Source organism: Oncorhynchus keta, chromosome 19, assembly GCF_023373465.1.
Source record: "Oncorhynchus keta strain PuntledgeMale-10-30-2019 chromosome 19, Oket_V2, whole genome shotgun sequence".
NCBI classification, from domain to species: Eukaryota; Metazoa; Chordata; class Actinopteri; order Salmoniformes; family Salmonidae; genus Oncorhynchus; species Oncorhynchus keta.
Genome location: NC_068439.1, coordinates 18,331,531 through 18,358,387, shown reverse-complemented (window position 1 = coordinate 18,358,387; position 26,857 = coordinate 18,331,531). Strand labels below are relative to the sequence as shown.

At 45.0% G+C, this 26,857-nt stretch overlaps 1 protein-coding gene across 4 annotated transcripts in view; it reads left to right on the top strand.

Annotated features, from left to right (window-relative positions):
- The first annotated feature begins 674 nt into the window (after window positions 1-674).
- The window catches only part of cap2 (cyclase associated actin cytoskeleton regulatory protein 2), a 42,241-nt gene continuing 16,058 nt past the window's right edge, over window positions 675-26,857 (top strand). The window contains exons 1-4 of one of the 4 annotated variants that reach the window (XM_035756241.2): window positions 675-802; window positions 14,173-14,297; window positions 14,533-14,633; window positions 18,188-18,265. In XM_035756241.2, coding sequence (XP_035612134.1) covers window positions 14,183-14,297; window positions 14,533-14,633; window positions 18,188-18,265 — 294 coding nt within the window. In that variant the 5' untranslated portion in view covers window positions 675-802; window positions 14,173-14,182. Of the gene's footprint in view, window positions 803-1,332; window positions 1,625-1,666; window positions 1,813-13,785; window positions 13,807-14,172; window positions 14,298-14,532; window positions 14,634-18,187; window positions 18,266-26,857 lie in introns of those variants that run through there. The other 3 variants (XM_035756240.2, XM_035756242.2, XM_035756239.2) reach the window with 3 other exon arrangements.

Below are 26,857 nucleotides of genomic sequence, written 5' to 3'. Positions count from 1 at the left end.
ACCGTCAAGCTTACAAAGCTATAGTGCCACTAACAAAGATAACTACTCACACTGAAAGGAAGGAAAAAGGGCTACCGAAGTATGATTCCCAATCAGAGACAACGACAGACAGCTGTCCCTGATTGAGAACCATACCCGGCCAAAACATAGAAATAAAGAAACATAGAAAACAAAACATAGAATGCCCACCCCACATCACACCCTGACCTAACCAAATAGAGAAATAAAACGGCCCTCCAAGGTCGAGCTAAGCAAACAGCATGATGTGCTTTACACGTGCTTGCGTGTAAATTACCACAGAGCAGCCAGAAGCCTTATGGGATTACATACAAAATGTCTGCTGGCTGTATGCTGGTGACCATGCTCCTGCTCTTCATTTTGTAACACTGTCACCCAAGGCCCCTCCACCATTTTAGCTGAACATTCAATGACGTGGGACAAGCATTCACCTCACACTCAAACAAACACGTCTGGCAGCAGAGAGTTTGGGAATGGAGTCCTCTGGGGAAGTCTATCAATGATTCAGAGGCTTTTCTAATCAATAAAAGATCCCTACTCTCCTCCCTAATCTGGCACGGAGGCAGCATGGTACCCTTTTCTGGTCAAAGTAGTGCACTGCATAGGGAACAGGGTGCCATTTGGGACACAGTTGGTCTATTTCAGCCTACAGTGTAACTCAGGCAGCTGCCATGACACAGCAGAGTTAGAGGCTTTTCACGTGACATCACTACGGCTTCCATGGCATCTGACGTCCGCCATGACGGAATTCAGAGGCAGGTTGTGAATTGGGACGTGACAGACAGTAAGTAGTAGGTGCCGTTATCATAATCAGGGGCACAGTGAATGGCCCTGTTAAAACTTGCTCCCAGTTTTATTTGCGTTCACGTGAGCTAGCTATAACCAGTGATTATATCAGCACATAATGATCCCCACCCACTGGGTCTAGACGTTAGTTCAACGTCTTGTTTTGATTTACATTTGTTTGAGTTGTCAACTATTGTGAATTCAAGGTGAAATCCCCCTTAATTTAGGTTAAAAGTTACGTAAAAAACAAATAATAATCCCCTTACGTTGATTACTTTTTGAAAATCCAATGATTTTTCCACGTTGATTCAACATCATCACATACATTTTTGTGGTTAAAATGATGTGGAAACAACATTGATTCAATTAGTTTTTGCCCAGTGGGCAACCTTATGATCTTGGAGAGGATAATGATGATGATGTTAATATACAATTTTCATATGACTAGCTTTTATAATTTGAATGTCCACACAGCACTCTCCTCTGAGTCATAGGGTAAGACCACAACATCAGACGTCAATCAGACGTTCCATACTTAGTCTAGGTGTCTGGGGCGTCCTCCACTGCTCCTCAAGACCAGGCAGGGGGGAGAGAAAGACTGGAGGCACCGACTGGTACTTTGTCAGTGGTCCACTGACTCAACTGCGTTAACAGGTTCACAAATGTTGCTTAATTTGGAAGTCCCGGAAGTTTAGGGTTATCTGCGCGATTGACTGACAGGGAGGCTGGGTGAAGCGGCAGACGTAGGAACGAATCAACCCGGGACATTACAAAAGTGAAATAAAACACTACGCCAGGATTTGATAGGGACCTATAGAAGGTAAATATGTTGGTTGGTTTGTTTTCTAACGATTGTTATATTTTTGACGAGATGGGAATGGGAGGGAGAGCGGCGGAGATGTGGGGACTGGGGCGGCACGTTTGTAGATGGCTCGCCTCATAGAAACGCTTGCGGTTATACTATTCGCTGTATTGGCACGAGAAAGGAAGACACCGATAGCCACAAAGGTCTGAACAATCGCCCTTTCCATATTATCTATGTGTGTCTTGTCTTTGTGTTTGTATGGCTAGTTAGACCATTGTGTATTTGCGGCGTTTGAGTTTATTTAGAAAACAGGTATTGCGTCAAAAAGGCTACATTTACTGCTAGAAAATACGAATTTGAGTATTTTGTATGTCGATGTCATTGTTATTTGTGTATGTGATGACAAAGGTATAGCCTATACAATGCAGCATGCCAATGACGTAGGATGAAAGTGTAAAGGATGACATGTCAACATTTATTTTATTATTATTATGGTGCAGTGTGTGGCGCCGAGGCGAAATGACCTGTCACCTGACGCTAATGTCATACCTCTCATACCTTGTTATCCATGTGAGGACACATGAACACAACACACATAGTTGTCGCACAGGATCAGTGCACATGAACCTTCAGGGAACATTATGAATGTTACATTATGAATGTTGACAGTTTATGTTGATATTTAGAAATGTTGTTTATATTATTATTCAATTCTCACGTGTTATCCTGCTGAATATTTCCATATTAATATAGATAGATTATTACTCTCAAATGTACAATTCATAAGCCCTATAAGTATAAGAGTTTTCAGATCTCTCTCTCACTCTCTTGACAAAACTCGAGTTTCAGATCTAGATGTTTTTTTTAATGAAGGGCCCTCATCATGTCTAAGAATTAAATGGTCCTTAGTCCAAAGACCTTATAGGCCTATCAAGCACCAACCATAGAACCTTCCAACTTAGAATAGATGACAGGAAATCAGCACCACAAGCTTGAAGCAGGGGCCAAATATAGCCCTGAGATCAGCTACTCAGGGCAAAGAGTTATGAGACCCTATGGTGATTCCTGAGTATAATGGCATTCTCATTTCAGTAGAATAATAACACATCGCCGATGTCTGCTTTCACAGCTGTTGGATCCAAATCCCACCTTGGTCAGACAATTGTTAGGTGCTTTGTTTACTAAGAAAACAATTTCTCTAAACCCTCTAACCTCAGGGTTCAACCTGGTCTCAGAGCATTTCATATTATTCTGTAAGTAATTCAGATATACTCCGTTTAGAATGATACACTCATGTTAGTATGGTAGGTATTCATTTGTGGATGTCCATTACCCATTTCGTATAATGCGTTATGAATGACCATTTGTATTATATGTTACGAATTTACTAAACATACAATATGTTACGAATTTACTAAACATACAATATGTTACGAATTTACTAAACATACAATATGTTACGAATTTACTAAACATACAATATGTTACGAATTTACTAAACATACAATATGTTACGAATTTACTAAACATACAATATGTTACGAATTTACTAAACATACAATATGTTACGAATTTACTAAACATACAATATGTTACGAATTTACTAAACATACAATACGTTACGAATTTACTAACTATACAATACGTTATGAATTTGCATATATGATATGTTATGAATTCCATCTAGGTGGCTAAAGTTAGCTCATTGGTTAGGGGTTAGGGTTAGGGTTACATTTAGGAGTTAGGTTATAGGGTTAGGGTTAACTAACATGCTAAGTAGTTGAAAAGTAGCAAAAAAGTAGTAAGTAGTTGAACAGATGGTAATTAGCTAAAATGCTGAAGTTGTCCATGATGAGATTTGAACACACAAACTTTGGGTCGCCCACCCATCCACCCTGACCAATCACCCTTCGTTCGTTTTTTCCTTAAGTAATTATCTGTCATTCAAATCCTGTCCTGGCTCTTTCCCCTCAATCACTTTATTCAAATAACTTACTGTAACACTGTATAGCTGGGGTCCAACAGTGAAAGAGCTAAAATGGCATTCGCTATGCTTTCTATCGCCATGGAGACTTTGGCAAACTCACAATGGTGAAGTCATACTGTGCCAGATTCTAGCTGTTGCGTTCACACAGTTTTCAATGTTAATGTTTTCAACATATCTTCCGGTGAAACAAATTATGAATAGGGCTGGGGCAAATACAGTGGCAGACTGTACTCTGTTTTATAGCATGTTGCAAGGCTTGTCAAATGTTTTTATTTACAACTATAGACATCTTGATATTTTGGAATAAAGATACATACACTCTATGATCAGATATTCAGTGTTATATATGCCAGTGAGCAGTCAACTCTGTCCACTGATCTAAGATCAGCTTTCCCTGCCTCTTACAGCTTATCTCACCCATTGGAGCACATGCACAAAAACGGAGGTCTACCAATTATGATTTTTCAACGCCGATACCGATTATTGGAGGACCAAAAAAACTGATACCGATTAATCGGACGATTCATTTAAATTTAATTTGTTAATAATGACAATTACAACAATACTGAATGAACACTTATTTTAACTTAATATAATACATCAATAAAATCCATTTAGCCTCAAGTAAATAATGAAACATGTTCAATTTGGTTTAAATAATGCAAAAACAAAGTGTTGGAGAAGAAAGCAAAAGTGCAATATGTGCTATGTAAGAAATCTAACGTTTCAGTTCTTTGCTCAGAACATGAGAACATATGAAAGCTGGTGGTTTCTTTTAACATGAGTCTTCAATATTCCCAGGTAAGACGTTTTAGGTTGTAGTTATTATAGAAATTATAGGACTATTTCAATACCATTTGTATTTCATTAACCTTTGACTATTAGATGTTCTTATAGGCACTTTAGTATTGCCAGTGTAACAGTATAGCCTCCGTCCCTCTCTTCGCTCTACCCTGGGCTCGAACCAGCAACACAACGACAACAGCCACCATTGAAGCAGCATTACCCATGCAGAGCAAGGGGAACAACTACTACAAGGCTCAGAGCGAGTGACGTTTGAAATGCTATTAGCGCGCGCTAACTAGCTAGCCATTTCACTTCGGTTACACCAGCCTCATCTCGGAGTTGATAGGCTTGAAGTCATAAACAGTGCAATGCTTGACGCACAAGGAAGAGCTACTGGCAAAACGCAGGAAAGTGCTGTTTGAATTAATGTTTACGCGCCTGCTTCTGCCTACCACTCAGTCGCTCAGTCAGATACTTAGATACTTGTATGCTTGTATGCTCAGTCAGATTATATGCAACGCAGGACATGCTAGATAATATCTAGTAATATCATCAACCATGTGTAGTTAACTAGTGATTATGATAAGTTTAATGCTAGCTAGCAACTTACCTTGGCTTACTGCATTCGCGTAACAGGCAGTCTCCTTGTGGAGTGCAACGAGAGAGAGGCAGGTTGATATTGCGTTGGACAAGTTAACTGTAAGGTTGCAAGATTGGATCCCACGAGCTGACAAGGTGAAAATCTGTCGTTCTGCCCCTGAACGAGGCAGTTAACCCACCGTTCCTAGGCCGTCATTGAAAATAAGAATGTGTTCTTAACTGACTTGCCTAGTTAAATAAAGGTATAAAAATAAAACAAATCGGCAAATACCGATTTCCGATTGTTATGAAAACTTGAAATCGGCACTAATTAATCGGTCATTCCGATTAATCGGCCGACGTCTACTCTGGACCAGTACTTAGAGAATGCCTCCACCTATCAGTCATTATTATACACACAGTCCAAAGAGATATGATTTTAAGGAATCACCCTGATCAAGTTACATTGCCATTACATATTGGTTTATTTTTTTGTATGTTTTTATTTATTAGGCCAGCTTTAGAGGACAAAAGTAACTTTATTTTACATTTTGTTACATATACAGACATTTAACATACATGGTACTTTTCATACAGTAGTTAAAATGGCAAGTATATATATACAGTGTGTATATATATATATATATATATGGCACATGGAAATCAAAAGAGGGTAGTCTACAGAGATAGGTGGGATTGGCTGAGAGGTGTGATTAAAAGCTCATGATCTATAGAGTGTGCAAAGCTGTCATCAGGGCAAAGGGTGGCTACTTTGAAGAATCTCAAATATAAAATCTATTTTGATTTCTTTAACACTTTTTTGGTTGCTACATGACTCCATATGTGTTATTTCATAGTTTTGATCTCTCCACTATTTTTCTACAATGTATAAGTGTAGAAATAAAGAAAAACCCTTCAATGAGCAGAGATATATATTTATATTTTTGATTGATTGACTATGGCTTTTCAAATCTCCCAATAGTGCTATTTGTAGGGTTAATTTTAAATTACAGTTGTGATTTTTCAGCTGTTCTTGAGACTCTTACCATAAACAAGGTATATGGGGCTAATAACAGATATTTTTCTAATGATTGTCTCTTCGCAGCAAAATCTGCAGACCTGAGATGGTTTTATTCCCCAACATTCGGTACACAGTTGTTTTAACAACAAAGACACATTTGTCTTTCAACTTCCGCTGTCTTCCAAGGGTGTCTAAATAACTTTCAAACATCAAGTTTGAAGACCTCAAACCAAACCCAGAGGTCTCCAGTGACTGGCTACAGATTCTAGGGCCCTGTACTGTCTGGCAGCCTGCATAAATAGACAGTGAAGCACATGTTAGACATTTGGCACTGCTGGGAGAATTCTCTGGAGTGATTAATAGCATTCGCCCAGGCTGCACCTCCCATCCACCACCAAGGAATTAGTGCACTCACAGCACTACTGCACACTTCAGATCACTAATGAATGTGCTAGCTGCTAGGTCCTACTGTAGCCGATAGCTAGAAGGAAGGCTGATGCATGGTGAACACAGGGACTGGCTGAAACCCTCTTCTGCCTCTTATTAAAGTACTGGTGGGGGATGTGATCATGTTGAAGTGTAGGTGAGGTAGGAATACACAGCACAGCGCCTTCTCTGCTGGACTGAACTAGACTGTTCAGGGTCAAAAAAAATCTAATCAAATGTTATTTGTCACATGACAAATAACATGCATGATTATGCATGGATAATAAACAGAGAGTAGCAGCAGCATAAAAATGGTGGTGAGGGGTTGGCAATTTAAATAGTCCTGGTAGTCATTTTATTAGCTGTTCAGGAGTCTTATGGCTTTGAGGTAGAAGCTGTTAGAAAGCCTTTTGGACCTAGACTTGGCACTCCACTACCGCTTGGTATAGAGGTCCTGGATGGCAGGAGGCTTGACCCCAGTGATGTACTGGGCCGTACACACTACCCTCTGTAGTGCCTTGCGGTCGGAGGCCGAGCAGTTGCCATACCAGGTGGTGATGCAACCAGTAAGGACACTCTCAATGGTGCAGCTGTATAACTTTTTGAGGATCTGAGGATCCATGCCAAATCTTTTCAGTCTCCTGAGGAGGAATAGGCATTGTCGTGCCCTCTTCACAACTGTCTTGATGTGTTTGGACCATGATAGTTTGTTGGTGATGTGGACACCAAGGAACTTGAAGCTCTCAACCTGCTCCACTACAACCCCGTCGATGAGAATGGGCGCTTGTTCGGTCCTTCTTTTCCTGTAGTCCACAATCATCTCCTTTGTCTTGATCACATCGAGGGAGAGGTTGTTATCCTGGCACCACCCTGCCGGCTCTCTGACCTCCTCCCTATAGGCTGTCTCAATGTTGTCGGTGATCAGGCTGTTGTGTCGTCGGCAAACATAATGATGGTGTTGGAGTCGTGCTTGGCCATGCAGTCATGGGTGAACAGGGAGTACAGGAGGGGACTGAGCACGCACCCCTGCGGGGCCCACGTGTTGAGGATCAGCATGGCAGATGTGTTGTTACCTACTCTTACCACCTGGGGGCAGCCTGTCAGGAAGTCCAGGATCCAGTTGCATAGGGAGGTGTTTTGTCCCATTGTCCTTAGCTTTGTGATGAGTATTGAGGGCACTATGGTGTTGAACGCTGAGCTGTAGTCAATGAATAGAATTCTCACGTACAGTTGAAGTCGGAATTTACATACACCTGAGCCAAATACACTTAAACTCAGTTTTTCACAATTCCTGACATTTAATCCTAGTAAAAATTCCCTGTCTAGGATCACCACTTTATATTAAGAATGTGAAATGTCAGAATAATAGTAGAGAGAATGATTTATTTCAGCTTTTATTTCTTTCATCACATTCCCAGTGGGTCAGAAGTTTACATACGCTCAATTAGTATTTGGTAGCATTGCCTTTAAATTGTTGAACTTGGGTCAAACGTTTCAGGTAGCCTTCCACAAGCTTCCCGCAATAAGTTGGGTGAATTTTGCCCCATTCCTCCTGACAGAGCTGGTGTAACTGAGTCAGGTTTGTATGCCTCCTTGCTCGCACACACTTTCAGTTCTGCCCAAAAATGTTCTATGGGATTGAGGTCAGTGCATTGTGATGGCCACTCCAATACCTTGACTTTGTTGTCCTTAAGCCATTTTGCCACAACTTTGACAGTATGCTTGGGGACATTGTCCATTTGGAAGACCCATTTGCGACCAAGCTTTAACTTCCTGACTGATGTCTTGAGATGTTGCTTCAGTATATCCACATAAGTTTCCTGCCTCATGATACCATCTATTTTGTGAAGTGCACCAGTCTCTCCTGCAGCAAAGCACCCCCACAATATGATGCTGCCACCCCCGTGCTTCATGGTCAGGCTTTTTTATGGCGGTTTTGGAGCAAAGGCTTCTTCTTTTCTGAGCGGCCTTTCAGGTAATGTCGATATAGGACTTGTTTTACTGTGGATATAGATACTTTTGTACCTGTTTCCTACGGCATCTTCACAAGGTCCTTTGCTGTTGTTCTGGCATTGATTTGCACTTTTCGCACCAAAGTACGTTAATCTCTAGGACACAGAACGTTTCTCCTTCCTGAGTGATATGACGGCTGCGTGGTCCCTTGGTGTTTATACTTGTGTACTATTGTTTGTACAGATGAACGTGGTACCTTCAGACATTTGGAAATTGCTCCCAAGGATGAACCAGACTTGTGGAGGTCTACAATTTTTTTCTGAGGTCTTAGCTGATTTCTTTCTATGTTCCCATGATGTCAAGCAAAGAGGCACTGAGTTTGAAGGTAGGCCTTGAAATACATCCACAGGTACATCTCCAATTGAATCGAATGATGTCAATTAGCCTATCAGAATCTTCTGAAGCCATGACATCATTTTCTGGAATTTTCCAAGCTGTTTAAAGGCACAGTCAACTTAGTGTATGTAAACTTCTGTGAAATAATCTGTCTGTAAACAATTACTGGAAAAATTACTTGTGTCAGGCACACATTAGATGTCATTACCGACTTGCCAAAACTATAGTTAGTTAACAAGAAATTTGTGGTGTGGTTGAAAAACTATTTTTAATGACTCCAACCTAATTGTATGTAAACTTCCGACTTCAACTGTAGGTGGTCATTTTGTCCAGGTGGGAAAGGGCAGTGTGGAGTGCAATAGAGATTGCATCATTTGAGGATCTGTTGGGGTGGTATGCAAATTGGAGTAGGTCTAGGGTTTCTGGGATAATGGTGTTGATGTGAGCCATGACCAGCCTTTCAAAGCACTTCATGGCTACAGACATTAGTGTTATGGGTCAGTAGTGTCACGACGTAAGTGAGAGAGCCTATGGAGAAAAAATACATTAATCTTGCCAAAGCTCCTAATCCCAAAAATTGGAGAATTAAACAATATATTTTTTGAGAATGGTCCGTGGACATTTAAGGGACAGTCATGTCGAGTTTGTTTCATTTGGTGACCTCATGAAGGACAGGAGACACACATTACTGTTTGTTTGTATACACTTCTCAATTATGGGGTTTGCGTCTGAATGTTGGATAAAATAAATGATTGAGTACAGGAATACTTTTGAAATATGAGATGTGATGATAACCCATATTCTCATTTAGAAGGCTTTCATATAAAGTTTTAACTAGTCAGTGACCACACCCCGTGAGTACAGACATTTACATTGGCATCATGGAACGCCCCTTTTTATACTCTAGTATGAAAGCCACTTCCAACTAAATTTGCCACAGATGAGAAAACATGAAGCGGTAGCTATACCGATTAATCAGGCAATTTTTTTTTTAAACATTTATTTTTTATTAATTAATTAATTTGTAATAATGACAATTACAACAATACTGAATGAACACTTTTATTTTAACTTAATATAATACATCAATAAAATCAATTTAGCCTCAAATAAATACTGAAACATGTTCAATTTGGTTTAAATAAGTGTTGGAGAAGAAAGTAAAAGTGCAATATGTGCCATGTAAAAAAGCTAACGTTTAAGTTCCTTGCTCAGAACATGAGAACATATGAAAGCTGGTTGTTCCTTTTAACATGACTCTTCAATATTCCCAGGTAAGAAGTTTTAGGTTGTAGTTATAATAGGACTATTTCTTTCTATACCATTTGTATTTCATATACCTTTGACTATTGGATGTTCTTATAGGCACTTTAGTATTTGTAACAGTATAGCTTCCGTCCCTCTCCTCGCCCCTACCTGGGCTCGAACCAGGAACACATCGACAACAGCCACCCTCGAAGCATCTTTACTCATCGCTCCACAAAAGCCGCGGCCCTCCAGAGCAAGGGGAACAACTACTTGAAGGTCTTAGAGTGAGTGCCGTCAGGGATTGAAACGCTATTAGCACGTACCACCGCTAACTAGCTAGACATTTCACATCGATGACACCAGCCTAATCTCGGGAGTTGATAGGTTTGAAGTCATAAACAGCTCAACAATATTTTCCGTGGTGCCCTGACTTCCTAGTAAATTAAAGTTACATGACTATTTTAATTGCGAAATTAAATTACATAGAGAATTGATTTGATAATATACAGTCTTCACATTTAATGATAGTCAATGCTACGACAGTAGTCATGTAGGCAGGTTACCTTGGGGTTCTTGGGCACAGGGACTATGGTGGTCTGCTTGAAATATGTTGATATTACAGACTCGGTCAGGGACAGATTGAAAATGTCAGTGAAGACACTTGCCAGTTGGTCAGCACAGGCTCGGAGTAAATGTCCTTGTAATCCGTCTGGCCCTGCGGCCTTGTGGACTTGTTTACTCACATTAGCTATGGAACAGGAACTGGAACAGCTTATGCTCTCATGCATGCTTCAGTGTTGCTTGCCTTATAGCGAGCATAGAAGTTATTTAGCTCGTCTGGTAGACTCGTGTCATTGGACAGCTCTCGGCTGTGCTTCACTTTGAAGTCCGTAATAGTTTGCAAGCCCTGCCACATCCGACGCACGTCGGAGCCGGTGTAGTACGATTCGATCTGTATTGACACTTTGCCTATTTGATGGTTCGGAGGGCATAGCGGGATTTCTTATAAGCTTCTGGGTTAGAGTCCCCTCCTTGAAAGCGACAGCTCTACCCTTTAGCTCAGTGCAGATGTTGCCAGTAAACCATGGCTTCTGGTTGGCGTATGTACGTACGGTCACTGTGGGGACGAAGTCATCAATGCACTTATTGATGAAGCCAGTGACTAATGTGATGTCCTCCTCAAAGCCGTCGGAAGAATCCCGGAACATATTCCAGTCTGTGCTAGCAAAACAGTCCTGTAGCTTAGCATCTGCGTCACATGACCACTTCCTTATTGAACGAGTCACTGGTACTTCCTGCTTTAGTTTTTGCTTGAAAGCAGGAATCAGGAGGATATAGGTTCAGTCAGGTTTGCCAAATGGAGAGTGAGGGAGAGCTTTGTACGCATCCCTGTGTGTGGAGTAAAAGTGATGTAGAGTTTGTTTGTTTTTTCCTCTGGTTGCACATTTAACATGCTGGTAGAAATGAGGTAAAACGGATTTAAGTTTCCCTGCATTAAAGTCTCTGGCCACTAGGAGCGCCGCCTCTGGATGAGCATTTTCTTGTTTGATTATGGCCTTTTAGTGCCAGCCTCAGTCTGTGGCGATAAATAGACAGCTACAAAAAAATATAGATGAAAACTCTCGTTTAATAGTGTGGTCTACAGTTTATCATGAGATATTATTATTATATTATTATTATTATATTATACTCTACCTCAGGTGAGCAAAACCAAGAGAGTTCCTTAATATTATATATTGTGCACCAGCTGTTATTTACAAATAGACACAGACAACCACCCCTTGTTTTACCGGAGGCAGGTATTCTATCTTGCAGATAGACCGAAAACCCAGCCAAACTGTATGTTATCCATGTTGTCGTTCAGCCACTACTCTGTGAAACATAAGATATTACAGTTGTTAATGTCCCGTTGGTAGGATAGTCTTGAGTTCATTCATTTTATTATCCAATGATTGCACGTTGGCTAATAGGACTGTCAGTGGAGGGGGATTACTCACTCGCAAACGGATCCTTACAAGGCACCCCGACCTATGTCCCCAATATCTCTGTCTCTTCTTCATGCGAATGATGGGGATTTGGGCCTTGTTGGGTGTCTGAAGTAAATCCTTTGCGTCCGACTAAAGAAAAAAATCTTCGTCCAGTACTAGGTGAGTAATCGCTGTCCTGATATCCAGAATCTCTTTTCGGTCATAAGAGACGGTGGCAGAAACATTACGTACAAAATAAGTTACAAATAACACGAAAAAACACATACAATAGCACAATTGGTAAGGAGCTCGTAAAACGGCAGCCATCACCTCCGGCGCCATCATAATAAGACTGGATTATGAGAAGTGTGTGTGTTTGTCTCTGTATCTGTGTGTGTGTACCACAGGAGGTTGGTGGCCCCTTAATTGGGGAGGACGGGCTCGTGGTAATGGCTGGAGCGGAATAAGTGGAATGGTATCGGATACATCAAACACATGGTTTCAGTGCGTTTGTAACCACTCCATTCCAGCCATTAATATGAGCTGTCCTCCCCTCTGCGTGTGTGTGTGTGTGTGTGTGTGTGTGTGTGTGTGTGTGTGTGTGTGTGTGTGTGTGTGTGTGTGTGTGTGTGTGTGTGTGTGTGTGTGTGTGTGTGTGTGTGTGTGCGTTAGGGAGGGCTCATAATCCAGTCTGTGTGATGGTGACATCACTGGAGCCGATCCCTGCATGGGGATTGGTTTGTTAACGCTGGAGGAAGAAATACAATCAGGCCTCGCTTATGAGGTCAGTCTCCACTGATAACAACCGGATCAGGTGATCAGATAGATGCTGTTTCTCCTCAACTAAGAGAAGAGAACTTCTATGACTTGAGTCCCAAATGGCACCCTATCCATGGACTCCTCTATAGTGCACTACTTTTGACCATAGCACTCTGGTTAAAAAAAATATTGCTACTGAAGTATACAGGGCTACCAATAGATCAGCAAGTTTTCCATGGATGATGACTGAAAGCAATGCCCTGTTTCTGTATGCATGAAATGCCCCCTTCTTTCCTTCTCTCCTCATGGTCACGGGAAGATGTTTATGGGTGGTGGTGCTGAATTTTTCTCCCCGCTCTGCAGACGGCTATTTCAGTGTGCTCATACAGGAGTAGTAAAGGTCCAGCGCACTACTTAATGTATGTATATATATATATATATATACAATACCAGTCAATAGTTGGACACACCTACCCATTCAAGGGTTTTCTTTATTTGTACTTTTTTCAACATTGTAGAATAATAGTAAAGACATTAACACTATGAAATAACACATATGGAATCATGTAGTAACCAAAAAAGTGTTAAACAAATCAAAATATATGTTATATTTGAGATTCTTCAATGTAGCCACCCTTGATGCCTTGATGACAGCTTTGCACACTCTTGGCATTCTCTCAACCAGCTTCACCTTGAATGCTTTTCCAACAGTCTTGAAGAGGTTCCCACATATGCTGAGCACTTGTTGGCTGCTTTTCCTTCACTCTGCGGTTCAACTCATCCCAAACCATCTCAATTGGGTTGTAAAAAAAAACACACCAGGAAATCAGCTCCAAGTGATTGTAATTTAACAAGTCTGTTCCCAAGTATTCCCATGCATTGAGAGACACGATGTGATCGTATATAAATGTAAGCAAGGTTTGAAATTGTTTTAGTCGAACATTATATCTGTTTGGGGCTCTTGCGATCAATTTGCAATCTACAAATTATTTGTAATTATGTTCCAGAACCCCGACCATCCGCCCAAGAACAAATCGGCCCGCGGCTGAATATAGTTGATGATCCCTGACCTATGGTATGGTGTACATGATATGATATGATTGTGTAGCGGAAGTTGTGGCAAAGGACCAGATGGCTAAGAGGTCCAGAAAAACTCTGTCTGCGTTCCAAATGGCACCCTATTCCCTTTATACTGCACTACTTTTCACCAGGGCCTTACGAATCCTATCGTGTTTTGGGTTTTTAGGTGTCTGTAGTGTCATAAGTGTCCTATAGCATTTCAAATGTCCCTCTGACCCTACAAATTAGCCAACCCCTATAAATCTAGACACAAACGAAAAGTCATGGGTTGTATTGCATTTATCTTGAAATCAGAAGAGAGACGTCATGGGGAACATGACCAGCCCTGGCTACAGCACAGACTTTATCTGCTTCGTTCCAGGACCATCGCCATGGAAACGCTAGTGCAGCGGCTGGAGCAGGCCGTGATTCGTGTGGAGCAGGTGTCCGTCAACATGCAGGTGTCCAATGGCATGGCCAACGGGGAATGTAACGGGGTCAACGGAGGTGAGTAGTAGAAACGTAGTGGTCCAGACTGACAGCAGTGTATAGCATTGGGTAGTGATGTTCTAGGTTCAACTGGGAACACAACTTTATCCAATGAACGTTTATAAACATGTAATATTCTATGTAAAACTCGGAAAAGATACTGTGGTAAAAACTGTGGTAAAAAACGCCTGACCTCTCCTCTGTGGTCATTGTTTTCTCCTCCTTCCCTCCCTTCCTCCACCTGTCTCTCCAGGTCAGTCCCAGTGTATGGAGGCCTTTGACCTGCTGCTGATGGGGCCGTTGTCAGAGTACCTGAAGAATAGCCGTGCCATAGGAGAGGATGTGGAGAAGCATGTGAGTGGAATGAATGTGTGTGTGTGATTGCATATGACTGACTATCCTTGTGTGTTTGAGTGGCTTCTTGCCAAGGCTGCAAATGGGAAATGGCTCTGTGCCATTAAGATCACAAAGTCTCCTCCTCAATCCCCAAATCCCTCAAATGTTCTCACTTACACACACACACACCAGCTGTCTTGGTTAACACACTGCCATTATATTTGGTCTTTGTCTTTATCTTAAACTGTTAGTCTACAGTAAATGAAATGAAGCAGGCGTCTTAACTGAGAGAAACTCAAAGTGATGTTTGTACCAGAGCAACCGATAAGAACACACAAAAAGATAATATGGATGATGAAAATAAGACAGTTGCCTACACTGTCCTGCTATACTACTCTGTCCTGCTGGACTACTCTGTCCTGCTATACTACTCTGTCCTGCTGGACTACTCTGTCCTGCTATACTACTCTGTCCTGCTGGACTACTCTGTCCTGCTGGACTACTCTGTCCTGCTATACTACTCTGTCCTGCTGGACTACTCTGTCCTGCTAGACTACTCTGTCCTGCTGGACTACTCTGTCCTGCTGGACTACTCTGTCCTGCTATACTACTCTGTCCTGCTGGACTACTCTGTCCTGCTGGACTACTCTGTCCTGCTATACTACTCTGTCCTGCTGGACTACTCTGTCCTGCTGGATACTACTCTGTCCTGCTGGACTACTCTGTCCTGCTATACTACTCTGTCCTGCTGGACTACTCTGTCCTGCTATACTACTCTGTCCTGCTATACTACTCTGTCCTGCTATACTACTCTGTCCTGCTATACTACTCTGTCCTGCTATACTACTCTGTCCTGCTATACTACTCTGTCCTGCTATACTACTCTGTCCTGCTATACTACTCTGTCCTGCTGGACTACTCTGTCCTGCTGGACTACTCTGTCCTGCTGGACTACTCTGTCCTGCTGGACTACTCTGTCCTGCTATACTACTCTGTCCTGCTGGACTACTCTGTCCTGCTGGACTACTCTGTCCTGCTGGACTACTCTGTCCTGCTATACTACTCTGTCCTGCTATACTACTCTGTCCTGCTATACTACTCTGTCCTGCTGGACTACTCTGTCCTGCTGGACTACTCTGTCCTGCTGGACTACTCTGTCCTGCTGGACTACTCTGTCCTGCTATACTACTCTGTCCTGCTATACTACTCTGTCCTGCTGGACTACTCTGTCCTGCTGGACTACTCTGTCCTGCTGGACTACTCTGTCCTGCTATACTACTCTGTCCTGCTGGACTACTCTGTCCTGCTATACTACTCTGTCCTGCTATACTACTCTGTCCTGCTGGACTATACTACTCTGTCCTGCTATACTACTCTGTCCTGCTATACTACTCTGTCCTGCTGGATACTACTACTGTCCTGCTGGACTACTCTGTCCTGCTATACTACTCTGTCCTGCTATACTACTCTGTCCTGCTATACTACTCTGTCCTGCTATACTACTCTGTCCTGCTGGACTACTCTGTCCTGCTATACTACTCTGTCCTGCTATACTACTCTGTCCTGCTGGACTACTCTGTCCTGCTGGACTACTCTGTCCTGCTATACTATACTACACTGTCCTGCTATACTACTCTGTCCTGCTATACTACTCTGTCCTGCTATACTACACTGTCCTGCTATACTACTCTGTCCTGCTGGACTGTCCTGCTATACTACACTGTCCTGCTATACTACTCTGTCCTGCTATACTACACTGTCCTGCTGGACTACTCTGTCCTGCTGTACTACACTACTACTCTGTCCTGCTATACTACTCTGTCCTTCTATACTACTCTGTCCTGCTATACTACTCTGTCCTGCTATACTACACTGTCCTGCTATACTACTCTGTCCTGCTATACTACACTGTCCTGCTATACTACTCTGTCCTGCTATACTACTCTGTCCTGCTATACTACTCTGTCCTGCTGGACTACTCTGTCCTGCTATACTACTCTGTCCTGCTATACTACTCTGTCCTGCTATACTACACTGTCCTGCTATACTACTCTGTCCTGCTATACTACACTGTCCTGCTATACTACACTGTCCTGCTATACTACACTGTCCTGCTATACTACTCTGTCCTGCTGGACTACTCTGTCCTGCTGGACTACTCTGTCCTGCTATACTACTCTGTCCTGCTATACTACTCTGTCCTGCTATACTACACTGTCCTGCTATACTACACTGTCCTGCTATACTACTCTGTCCTGCTATACTACTCTGTCCTGCTATACTACTCTGTCCTGCTATACTACTCTGTCCTGCTATACTACTCTGTCCTGCTGGACTACTCTGTCCTGCTATACTACTCTGTCCTGCTGGACTACTCTGTCCTGCTATACTACTCTGTCCTGCTATACTACTCTGTCCTGCTATACTACTCTGTCCTGCTATACTACTCTGTCCTGCTGGACTACTCTGTTTTCTCTACTACTTCCATTGAGCTAAACTTGGTGTGTAACTTGATGTAATGATACTGTATATGCAACTGTTGTCACCAAGCCAAATCGCAACCACATTTAAAATGAATCTTTAACACAGTGAGATTTTCTCTACCAGTGACAGTAGGGCTGGAGGGATGTTGAGAGGAGCACTTAGTGACCACTTCACTCCCCTGCCTGCTTTCTGTCAATGGGACTAGTATTATATGGAGATATGCATCCAATATGGAAGCCTGTAAGGAATTGGGTTCCATTTGGGACAGAGATATGGTAGATTCTCCTTGTTTTATCTCTCAAAGAAGTTGGCTCTGGGAACCTCTGACTGTGTGGGGTCCAGGGCTTGGCCAGGGAAAACCACTCCGGCTCTCTACACAAAACCACTCTAGATAGATGGGAGGAGTAGGAGTGCTTTAAATTACAGTTTGTTTCCTGTCCCCTACAAAGCCAATGGCGGGAGTGTGTTTGAACTTTAACCCTACATTCTAATATTTAAAATGCGACACAAGGACCTTTTCCACAAAGATGTCAGGCCGGTTTTTCCAAAGGGAGATGAGGTGTAGTTTGTGGCTAGTAATTATGTTGGCAACCACTTTGATGATTTCTCTTCAGACTCCCAAAATAAAGTCAACATTTTAACCTTGATTCATACCAGGCACTGGCAGCAAGTCCAATTGCAGAAATCCCTTTCTCAAGGGAGACATGATTTCAAATGGGAATTAAATAAGTGAGGACTTTAATATGTGGAAAAGCAGAACAACAGTGAAATAGCCTTAATATGTGGTGAAATGGGACGGGGGATGGGGGAGGATATTCCTTCATGGGTCTTTTCTTTCCTAAAACAACATTCACTTAATCTCTTTCTCCCATCACAGTGAAATGAGGAGGAGGGGTGTGTGGGTTAGAGGTGTTTTTTTAAGTTAGGAAAGCTCCTTTTATGGCAAAACCAGAGTACCTCTGGAGGTTTTCCCAAACATGGGACATGCCTTGTGGGACCTGACTAATGCATTGTTACCAGCATGATGCAGTGCAGAGTGTGGCTTATAATAATCTCAGATTTCACATTTTAACCTCTGTGATTGACAGGCGGAGATGGTGAACAACGCTTTGCAGCTTCAGAGAAGCTTCCTCAAAATGGCCACCACACACCAGGAGCCCGCTCCGGTAAGGATGATATGTGTAATGGCTTGGAGAACTGTCCTGAATGCAGATACCCAAAGCAAGTAAACAAATGTGTATGGTTCAGGACTGTTGGCCAACTGCACTGCACTTCAACACAGTTATCCAATGTGCACTTACTTATCTACTGTTATCTACTGTAATGCAGCCAGTGTCGCCCATTACAGTGACCCAGTATCGCTCAATTCAGTGTCGGCCAGTTCAGTATTGCTCATTTCAGTGTCGGCCAGTTCAGTATTGCTCATTTCAGTGTCGGCCAGTTCAGTATGGCTCATTTCAGTGTTGGCCTGTTCAGTATTGCTCATTTCAGTGTAGGCCAGTTCAGTATTGCTCATTTCAGTACCACCCAGTTCAGTATTGCTCATTTCAGTACCACCCAGTTCAGTATTGCTCATTTCAGTACCACCCAGTTCAGTATTGCTCATTTCAGTACCACCCAGTTCAGTATTGCTCATTTCAGTACCACCCAGTTCAGTATGGCTTATTTCAGTACCACCCTGTTCAGTATGGCTCATTTCAGTGTCGGCCAGTTCAGTATGGCTCATTTCAGTACCACCCAGTTCAGTATTGCTCATTTCAGTACCACCCAGTTCAGTATGGCTCATTTCAGTACCACCCAGTTCAGTATGGCTCATTTCAGTACCACCCAGTTCAGTATGGCTCATTTCAGTACCACCCAGTTCAGTATGGCTCATTTCAGTACCACCCTGTTCAGTATTGCTCATTTCAGTACCACCCTGTTCAGTATTGCTCATTTCAGTACCACCCAGTTCAGTATGGCTCATTTCAGTACCACCCTGTTCAGTATGTTTTCAGTGTCAGTATTTCAGTACCACCCAGGCTCATTTCAGTACCACCCAGTTCAGTATGGCTCATTTCAGTACCACCCAGTTCAGTATGGCTCATTTCAGTACCACCCTGTTCAGTATGGCTCATTTCAGTACCACCCAGTTCAGTATGGCTCATTTCAGTACCACCCTGTTCAGTATGGCTCATTTCAGTGTCGGCCAGTTCAGTATGGCTCATTTCAGTACCACCCAGTTCAGTATGGCTCATTTCAGTACCACCCAGTTCAGTATGGCTCATTTCAGTACCACCCAGTTCAGTATCGCTCATTTCAGTACCACCCAGTTCAGTATGGCTCATTTCAGTACCACCCTGTTCAGTATTGCTAATTTCAGTACCACCCAGTTCAGTATGGCTCATTTCAGTACCACCCTGTTCAGTATTGCTCATTTCAGTACCACCCAGTTCAGTATGGCTCATTTCAGTGTCACCCTGTTCAGTATTGCTCATTTCAGTACCACCCAGTTCAGTATTGCTCATTTCAGTACCACCCAGTTCAGTATGGCTCATTTCAGTACCACCCTGTTCAGTATTGCTCATTTCAGTACCACCCAGTTCAGTATTGCTCATTTCAGTACCACCCAGTTCAGTATTGCTCATTTCAGTACCACCCAGTTCAGTATGGCTCATTTCAGTACCACCCTGTTCAGTATTGCTCATTTCAGTACCACCCTGTTCAGTATGGCTCATTTCAGTACCACCCAGTTCAGTATTGCTCATTTCAGTACCACCCAGTTCAGTATTGCTCATTTCAGTACCACCCAGTTCAGTATGGCTCATTTCAGTACCACCCTGTTCAGTATTGCTCATTTCAGTACCACCCAGTTCCCAGTTCAGTACCACCCAGTTCAGTATGGCTCATTTCAGTACCACCCAGTTCAGTATGGCTCATTTCAGTACCACCCTGTTCAGTATTGCTCATTTCAGTACCACCCAGTTCAGTATGGCTCATTTCAGTACCACCCTGTTCAGTATTGCTCATTTCAGTACCACCCAGTTCAGTATTGCTCATTTCAGTACCACCCAGTTCAGTATCGCTAATTTCAGTACCACCCATTCCAGTGTTCCAGCAGCAGCCTTTTCCAGGCCTCTCTGTGTTTCCCAGTGCTGCTGGGCCAGTGGGTAGCCATGCGGTGCCCCGGAGCTCTGTTCACATAGGGATTAACCCCCTTAAAAAAAGAACACTAATACAACACATTCACATATGGGGAATTGAGGGGGGAAAGGGAGGGAGTACGGAGAGGAAGGGGGGGTTAACGTGATATCATCGCATTGGCTGTTTGTTTGTATTGAACCAGGAGGAGGGGGATGGGGGGGCAGAGCCCCAAGCTGAACAGGAAGTGATTAACTCATATCTCGCAGGTCATTGGTCAAGAGGCAGTGAGAAAGAATTCACCAATTGTCTGATACACAAACAAGGAGGAAGGGTTTAAGCGGAGGGAGGGGACAGAGAGGAAGGGAATAAGAGAGGAGACGCGAGGACGGTGGTGGGTGGTGGCTGCATTGACTGTTTGCTTAAAGTTCCCATGCAGTCTAAATGTTTCAATCATCACTGTATGTCTAATAAATCACTGAGTTTATTTCATTTAAAAAAGCTGAATATGTTTTAAATAATTAATTTCCCTTAGCTGCCTTTGCCATTGAAATGCTCAGTCTGATCGTATGGGCGTGTTGATACAAATGTTTATATATATACATACACAGCTCTGATTGGCGGATAGGCTCGTCTATACTGACTAGAGCCTACCTCGCTTACCACTTCATAGTAGGAGGATACATATGCAAATAAAAGAGGATTGATCAGAATAATCAGATCGTGATGTCATGCTGTGGGCTAAAAACTCCATCCCACCACCTCTTACACTAAAAGTGCATTAGCATCATTTTTACAATTTCAGAGTGTTATTTCGACCTCGTAGTGTGTAAATATCATTACAAAAAAACAGGAAATCAATGTGGACGTGAACTAGTGAGGAGACCTTCCTGTATCTTTACCAGCAGAGAGCCTGTAGAGAGTGTGGAGCCTGTAGAGAGTGTGGAGCCTGTAGAGAGTGTGGAGCCTGTAGAGAGTGTGGAGCCGGTAGAGAGTGTGGAGCCTGTAGAGAGTGTGGAGCCTGTAGAGAGTGTGGAGCCTGTAGAGAGTGTGGAGCCTGTAGAGAGTGTGGAGCCTGTAGAGAGTGTGGAGCCGGTAGAGAGTCTGCAAGCTGTAGAGAACCTGTAGAGAGCCTGTAGCCTGTGAAGAGATCCTGTAGCCTGTAGAGAGCCTGTTAAGAGAGCCTGTAGCCTGTTAAGAGAGACTGTAGAGAGCCAGTACTGGGCCTGTAGAGAGACCGTAGAGCGCTTGTAGCCTGTAGAGAGACTGTAGAGACTGTAGCCTATGGAGAGCCTGTAGAGAGACTAGAGAGACTAGAGAGAGATTGTAGAGAGCCTGTAGCCTGTAGAGAGCCTGTAGCCTGTAGAGAGCCTGTAGCCTGTAGAGAGCCTGTAGCCCATTAAGAGAGCCTGTAGCCTGTTAAGAGAGCCTGTAGCCTGTAAGAGAGCCTGTAGCCTGTAGAGAGCCTGTAGCCTATTAAGAGAGCCTGTAGCCTATTAAGAGAGCCTGTAGCCTATTAAGAGAGCCTGTAGCCTATTAAGAGAGCCTGTAGCCTATAGAGAGTCAGCAGCCTGTAGAGAGCCTGTAGCCTATAGAGAGTCGGCAGCCTGTAGAGAGCCTGTAGAGAGCCTGTAGAGAGCCTGTAGCCTATAGAGAGCCTGTAGCCTATAGAGAGCCTGTAGCCTATAGAGAGCCTGTAGAGAGCCTGTAGCCTATAGAGAGCCTGCAGCCTATAGAGAGCCTGTAGCCTATAGAGAGCCTGTAGCCTATAGAGAGCCTGTAGCCTATAGAGAGCAGCCTGTAGAGAGCCTGTAGCCTGTAGAGAGCCTGTAGCCTGTAGAGAGCCTGTAGCCTATAGAGAGCCTGTAGCCTATAGAGAGCCTGTAGCCTATAGAGAGCCTGTAGCCTATAGAGAGCCTGTAGCCTATAGAGAGCCTGTAGCCTATAGAGAGTCGGCAGCCTGTAGAGAGCCTGTAGCCTATAGAGAGCCTGCAGCCTGTAGAGAGCCTGTAGCCTATAGAGAGACGGCAGCCTGTAGAGAGCCTGTAGCCTATAGAGAGCCTGTAGCCTATAGAGAGCCTGTAGCCTATAGAGAGCCTGTAGCCTATAGAGATACGGCAGCCTGTAGAGAGCCTGTAGCCTATAGAGAGTCGGCAGCCTGTAGAGAGCCTGTAGCCTATAGAGAGTCGGCAGCCTATAGAGAGCCTGTAGCCTATAGAGAGCCTGTAGCCTATAGAGAGCCTGTAGCCTATAGAGAGCCTGTAGCCTATAGAGAGCCTGTAGCCTATAGAGAGCCTGTAGCCTGTAGAGAGCCTGTAGCCTATAGAGAGCCTGTAGCCTGGCAGCCTGTAGAGAGCCTGTAGCCTATAGAGAGACGGCAGCCTGTAGAGAGCCTGTAGCCTATAGAGAGACGGCAGCCTGTAGAGAGCCTGTAGCCTATAGAGAGACGGCAGCCTGTAGAGAGCCTGTAGCCTATAGAGATACGGCAGCCTGTAGAGAGCCTGTAGCCTATAGAGAGACGGCAGCCTGTAGAGAGCCTGTAGCCTATAGAGAGCCGGCAGCCTGTAGAGAGCCTGTAGCCTATAGAGAGCCTGTAGCCTGTAGAGAGCCTGTAGCCTATAGAGAGACGGCAGCCTGTAGAGAGCCTGTAGCCTATAGAGAGACGGCAGCCTGTAGAGAGCCTGTAGCCTATAGAGAGCCGGCAGCCTGTAGAGAGCCTGTAGCCTATAGAGATACGGCAGCCTGTAGAGAGCCTGTAGCCTATAGAGAGACGGCAGCCTGTAGAGAGCCTGTAGCCTATAGAGATACGGCAGCCTGTAGAGAGCCTGTAGCCTATAGAGATACGGCAGCCTGTAGAGAGCCTGTAGCCTATAGAGAGACGGCAGCCTGTAGAGAGCCTGTAGCCTATAGAGAGACGGCAGCCTGTAGAGAGCCTGTAGCCTATAGAGATACGGCAGCCTGTAGAGAGCCTGTAGCCTATAGAGATACGGCAGCCTGTAGAGAGCCTGTAGCCTATAGAGATACGGCAGCCTGTAGAGAGCCTGTAGCCTATAGAGATACGGCAGCCTGTAGAGAGCCTGTAGCCTATAGAGATACGGCAGCCTGTAGAGAGCCTGTAGCCTATAGAGATACGGCAGCCTGTAGAGAGCCTGTAGCCTATAGAGATACGGCAGCCTGTAGAGAGCCTGTAGCCTATAGAGATACGGCAGCCTGTAGAGAGCCTGTAGCCTATAGAGAGTACGGCAGCCTGTAGAGAGCCTGTAGCCTATAGAGAGCCTGTAGCCTATAGAGAGCCTGTAGCCTGTAGAGAGCCTGTAGCCTATAGAGAGTCGGCAGCCTGTAGAGAGCCTGTAGAGAGCCTGTAGCCTGTAGAGAGCCTGTAGAGAGCCTGTAGCCTGTAGAGAGCCTGTAGCCTGTAGAGAGCCTGCAGCCTACAGAGAGTCGGCAGCCTGTAGAGAGCCTGTAGAGAGCCTGTAGAGAGCCTGTAGAGAGCCTGTAGCCTATAGAGAGCAGCCTGTAGAGAGCCTGTAGCCTATAGAGAGTCGGCAGCCTGTAGAGAGCCTGTAGCCTATAGAGAGTCGGCAGCCTGTAGAGAGCCTGTAGCCTATAGAGAGACGGCAGCCTGTAGAGAGCCTGTAGCCTATAGAGAGTCGGCAGCCTGTAGAGAGCCTGTAGCCTATAGAGAGACGGCAGCCTGTAGAGAGCCTGTAGCCTATAGAGAGACGGCAGCCTGTAGAGAGCCTGTAGCCTATAGAGATACGGCAGCCTGTAGCCTGTAGAGAGCCTGTAGCCTATAGAGAGACGGCAGCCTGTAGAGAGCCTGTAGCCTATAGAGAGACGGCAGCCTGTAGAGAGCCTGTAGCCTATAGAGAGTCGGCAGCCTGTAGAGAGCCTGTAGCCTATAGAGAGCCTGTAGCCTGTAGAGAGCCTGTAGCCTATAGAGAGACGGCAGCCTGTAGAGAGCCTGTAGCCTATAGAGATACGGCAGCCTGTAGAGAGCCTGTAGCCTATAGAGATACGGCAGCCTGTAGAGAGCCTGTAGCCTATAGAGATACGGCAGCCTGTAGAGAGCCTGTAGCCTATAGAGATACGGCAGCCTGTAGAGAGCCTGTAGCCTATAGAGAGTACGGCAGCCTGTAGAGAGCCTGTAGCCTATAGAGATACGGCAGCCTGTAGAGAGCCTGTAGCCTATAGAGAGAGCCTGTAGAGAGCCTGTAGCCTGTAGAGAGCCGGAGCCTGTAGAGAGCCTGTAGCCTATAGAGATACGGCAGCCTGTAGAGAGCCTGTAGCCTATAGAGATACGGCAGCCTGTAGAGCCTGTAGCCTATAGAGATACGGCAGCCTGTAGAGAGCCTGTAGCCTATAGAGATACGGCAGCCTGTAGAGAGCCTGTAGCCTATAGAGATACGGCAGCCTGTAGAGAGCCTGTAGCCTAGAGATACGGCAGCCTGTAGAGAGCCTGTAGCCTATAGAGAGACGGCAGCCTGTAGAGAGCCTGTAGCCTATAGAGATACGGCAGCCTGTAGAGAGCCTGTAGCCTATAGAGAGACGGCAGCCTGTAGAGAGCCTGTAGCCTGTAGCCTAGATAGAGAGCCTGTAGAGAGCCTGTAGCCTATAGAGAGACGGCAGCCTGTAGAGAGCCTGTAGCCTATAGAGAGTCAGCAGCCTGTAGAGAGCCTGTAGAGAGCCTGTAGCCTACAGAGAGACGGCAGCCTGTAGAGAGCCTGTAGCCTATAGAGAGTCAGCAGCCTGTAGAGAGCCTGTAGAGAGCCTGTAGCCTAGAGAGACGGCAGCCTGTAGAGAGCCTGTAGCCTATAGAGATACGGCAGCCTGTAGAGAGCCTGTAGCCTATAGAGAGACGGCAGCCTGTAGAGAGCCTGTAGCCTATAGAGATACGGCAGCCTGTAGAGAGCCTGTAGCCTATAGAGAGTCAGCAGCCTGTAGAGAGCCTGTAGAGAGCCTGTAGCCTACAGAGAGCCTGTAGAGCGCCTGTAGAGCGCCTGTAGCCTCTAGAGAGACGGCAGCCTGTAGAGAGCCTGTAGAGAGCCTGTAGAGAGCCTGTAGCCTACAGAGAGCCTGTAGAGCGCCTGTAGAGAGCCTGTAGCCTATAGAGATACGGCAGCCTGTAGAGAGCCTGTAGCCTATAGAGATACGGCAGCCTGTAGAGAGCCTGTAGCCTATAGAGAGACGGCAGCCTGTAGAGAGCCTGTAGCCTATAGAGAGACGGCAGCCTGTAGAGAGCCTGTAGCCTATAGAGAGCCTGTAGCCTATAGAGACGGCAGCCTGTAGAGAGCCTGTAGCCTATAGAGAGACGGCAGCCTGTAGAGAGCCTGTAGAGAGCCTGTAGCCTATAGAGAGTCGGCAGCCTGTAGAGAGCCTGTAGCCTATAGAGATACGGCAGCCTGTAGAGAGCCTGTAGCCTATAGAGATACGGCAGCCTGTAGAGAGCCTGTAGCCTATAGAGATACGGCAGCCTGTAGAGAGCCTGTAGCCTGTAGAGAGCCTGTAGCCTGTAGAGAGCCTGTAGCCTATAGAGAGGCAGCCTGTAGAGAGCCTGTAGCCTGTAGAGAGACGGAGAGCCTGTAGCCTGTAGAGAACCCGTAGAGAGTCCTGTAGCCTATAGAGATACGGCAGCCTGTAGAGAGCCTGTAGCCTATAGAGATACGGCAGCCTGTAGAGAGCCTGTAGCCTATAGAGAGTCGGCAGCCTGTAGAGAGCCTGTAGCCTATAGAGATACGGCAGCCTGTAGAGAGCCTGTAGCCTATAGAGATACGGCAGCCTGTAGAGAGCCTGTAGCCTATAGAGAGTCGGCAGCCTGTAGAGAGCCTGTAGCCTATAGAGATACGGCAGCCTGTAGAGAGCCTGTAGCCTATAGAGATACGGCAGCCTGTAGAGAGCCTGTAGCCTATAGAGATACGGCAGCCTGTAGAGAGCCTGTAGCCTATAGAGATACGGCAGCCTGTAGAGAGCCTGTAGCCTATAGAGAGCCTGTAGCCTATAGAGAGTCGGCAGCCTGTAGAGAGCCTGTAGAGAGCCTGTAGAGAGCCTGTAGCCTGTAGAGAGCCTGTAGAGAGCCTGTAGCCTGTAGAGAGCCTGTAGAGAGCCTGTAGCCTGTAGAGAGCCTGTAGAGAGCCTGTAGCCTGTAGAGAGCCTGTAGAGAGCCTGTAGCCTACAGAGAGCCTGCAGCCTGTAGAGAGCCTGTAGAGAGCCTGTAGAGAGCCTGTAGCCTATAGAGAGTCGGCAGCCTGTAGAGAGCCTATAGAGATACGGCAGCCTGTAGAGAGCCTGTAGCCTATAGAGAGTCGGCAGCCTGTAGAGAGCCTGTAGCCTATAGAGATACGGCAGCCTGTAGAGAGCCTGTAGCCTATAGAGAGTCGGCAGCCTGTAGAGAGCCTGTAGCCTATAGAGAGACGGCAGCCTGTAGAGAGCCTGTAGCCTATAGAGAGACGGCAGCCTGTAGAGAGCCTGTAGAGAGCCTGTAGCCTATAGAGATACGGCAGCCTGTAGAGAGCCTGTAGCCTATAGAGAGACGGCAGCCTGTAGAGAGCCTGTAGCCTATAGAGATACGGCAGCCTGTAGAGAGCCTGTAGAGATACGGCAGCCTGTAGAGAGCCTGTAGCCTATAGAGATACGGCAGC